General features: G+C 57.0%; 1 protein-coding gene across 3 annotated transcripts in view; it reads left to right on the forward strand.

Moving 5' to 3' along the window:
* LOC104402607 (syntaxin-binding protein 1) overlaps positions 1–1785 on the forward strand; it is a 9993-nt gene that overhangs the window by 7224 nt on the left and 984 nt on the right. For 2 of the 3 annotated variants that reach the window (XM_010010519.1, XM_010010518.1), the window contains exon 17: positions 140–294. In XM_010010519.1, coding sequence (XP_010008821.1) covers positions 140–294 — 155 coding nt within the window. Of the gene's footprint in view, positions 1–139; positions 295–1230; positions 1419–1785 lie in introns of those variants that run through there. The other variant, XM_010010517.1, reaches the window with a different exon arrangement.

Genomic DNA, 1785 nt, shown 5'->3' on the forward strand with positions numbered 1-1785 from the left:
CTGCCCAGAGCTAAGCGGAGGGTCAGAACCCCCCCCCTGAGCTGCTACTCACGCTCTGGGGTTGCACCCAGCACACAGGGAGGTTCGGGGGTTCTGGGTTGCCTTATGCCCATCTTCACCCTTCTCTTCCTCTCTTTAGTGCCCGCTATGGCCACTGGCACAAGAACAAGGCCCCTGGCGAGTACCGGAGTGGCCCCCGCCTCATCATCTTCATCCTGGGTGGTGTGAGCATGAACGAGATGCGCTGCGCCTATGAGGTGACACAAGCCAGCGGCAAGTGGGAAGTGCTAATAGGTGAGTGGGACCCTGTCCCTGCGCCCGCCGCACTGGCTGCTCATCCCATGCTCCCTCCTCCATCCCACCAATTCCACAGCGCTGTGGGAGCTGAAATGCTGCAGAAAGGGCTCCTCCTGCGGCGAGTGTCACCCCTCTGTCCCTCCTCCCCAGGGACAGCACATGTCCCTCACCCATCCCCAACTTTGCTCCCAGTTTTCCTCTCCCCAGCTGAATTTGTTCAAGCAAAGCTGGGTGAGAGGGAAGGAGGTTTTGCAGCTTGAATTGCTCCTGTCACCCCCATTGCATCATCGTCATTGGAGTTGTTACAGGGAGCAAACAGGAAATAGAGGTGTGCAACAGACCACGATGGGCACTGTGTATGCATCGGGAGATGCATTTTTGTGTTGCACAAACGCTACATGTCCTGTTGCACATGCAATGCATCAGGAGGTGCATTTTCCCATTGCACACATTGCAACATGTGTGTGACAGGATGTGTGTTCAGCTCCTGGAGGAGCCATGAGTCAGGCGTGGAGGACACGGTGGAATTCCTGCGAGATGTTAGCAAGGAGCTTTAGATCCCCAAAACTCCCCCACGGGAGCATGGCTGGATACACATCTTGTAGGGCAGGAGCCCCTCACCATCTCATCCAGTTCCTTGATTCTTGCCTGGGATGCCTGGTAGAGCCTCTTGCCGGCATCTCATCCCACTCCTTGTATTCTCCTGGGAGCAGCAGCCCCCTCTCCATCACTTCCTATAGCCCCTGGGACCCAGCACCACTGCCCAGCTCCATCCCGCCTCTAGCCCATCTCATCCCACCTCTCTCTGGGGACCATCCCCTGCATGTGCCTGCGATGCTCCGGGTGGCAGCTGTGTCCTTCCTCTCCTCATGCCAGCACAGGGTGGGGGGGGGACCCGGGCGCAGCCGTCAGCCCCGCTCTGTTCTCCTGCAGGTTCTACTCACATTCTCACTCCCACCAAATTTCTCATGGACCTGAGGCACCCCGACTTCAGGGACTCCACTAGGGTATCATTTGAGGATCAGGCTCCAGCAATGGAGTGAGCCAAAGAAACCAAGTAAAGGCAGCTTACTGATGAAAAAGAAACTCTTCCTCCCTGAAGGGTTTTCTTTGATTCTTCCTCCTTTCTTTAATTATTATCATTTGGGGGTTCATTTGTTTGGTTGTCTGATAGGAAAATGCTTGCAAGTTCCTCCTGCTGGGTGGAAAAGCATCCAGCGCTGCTTCATCATCCCTCTGCCATGTCTCTTCGCCAGTTCTGGCTGGCTCCTTCATGCCATGAGCTCCCCCTTTTCCAGGGCTGGAGGGGCTGGGGGTGGTGGGTCAGGGTCCAGCAGCAGCATCCCAGGGCCAGGCAGGGGGACGGAGCATCCTGGGATGCTGCCCACATCCCACATCCAGCAATGGGGCTGGAGGTTTGGTGCCCAGGGCAGAGCCCAGTGCTTGTCCTGGATCCAGCCCCTCTCATCACTTCCAGCAACGACTGGG

Source organism: Nestor notabilis, unplaced genomic scaffold, assembly GCF_000696875.1.
Source record: "Nestor notabilis isolate BGI_N333 unplaced genomic scaffold, ASM69687v1 scaffold23202, whole genome shotgun sequence".
In the NCBI taxonomy this organism is placed as follows: domain Eukaryota; kingdom Metazoa; phylum Chordata; class Aves; order Psittaciformes; family Psittacidae; genus Nestor; species Nestor notabilis.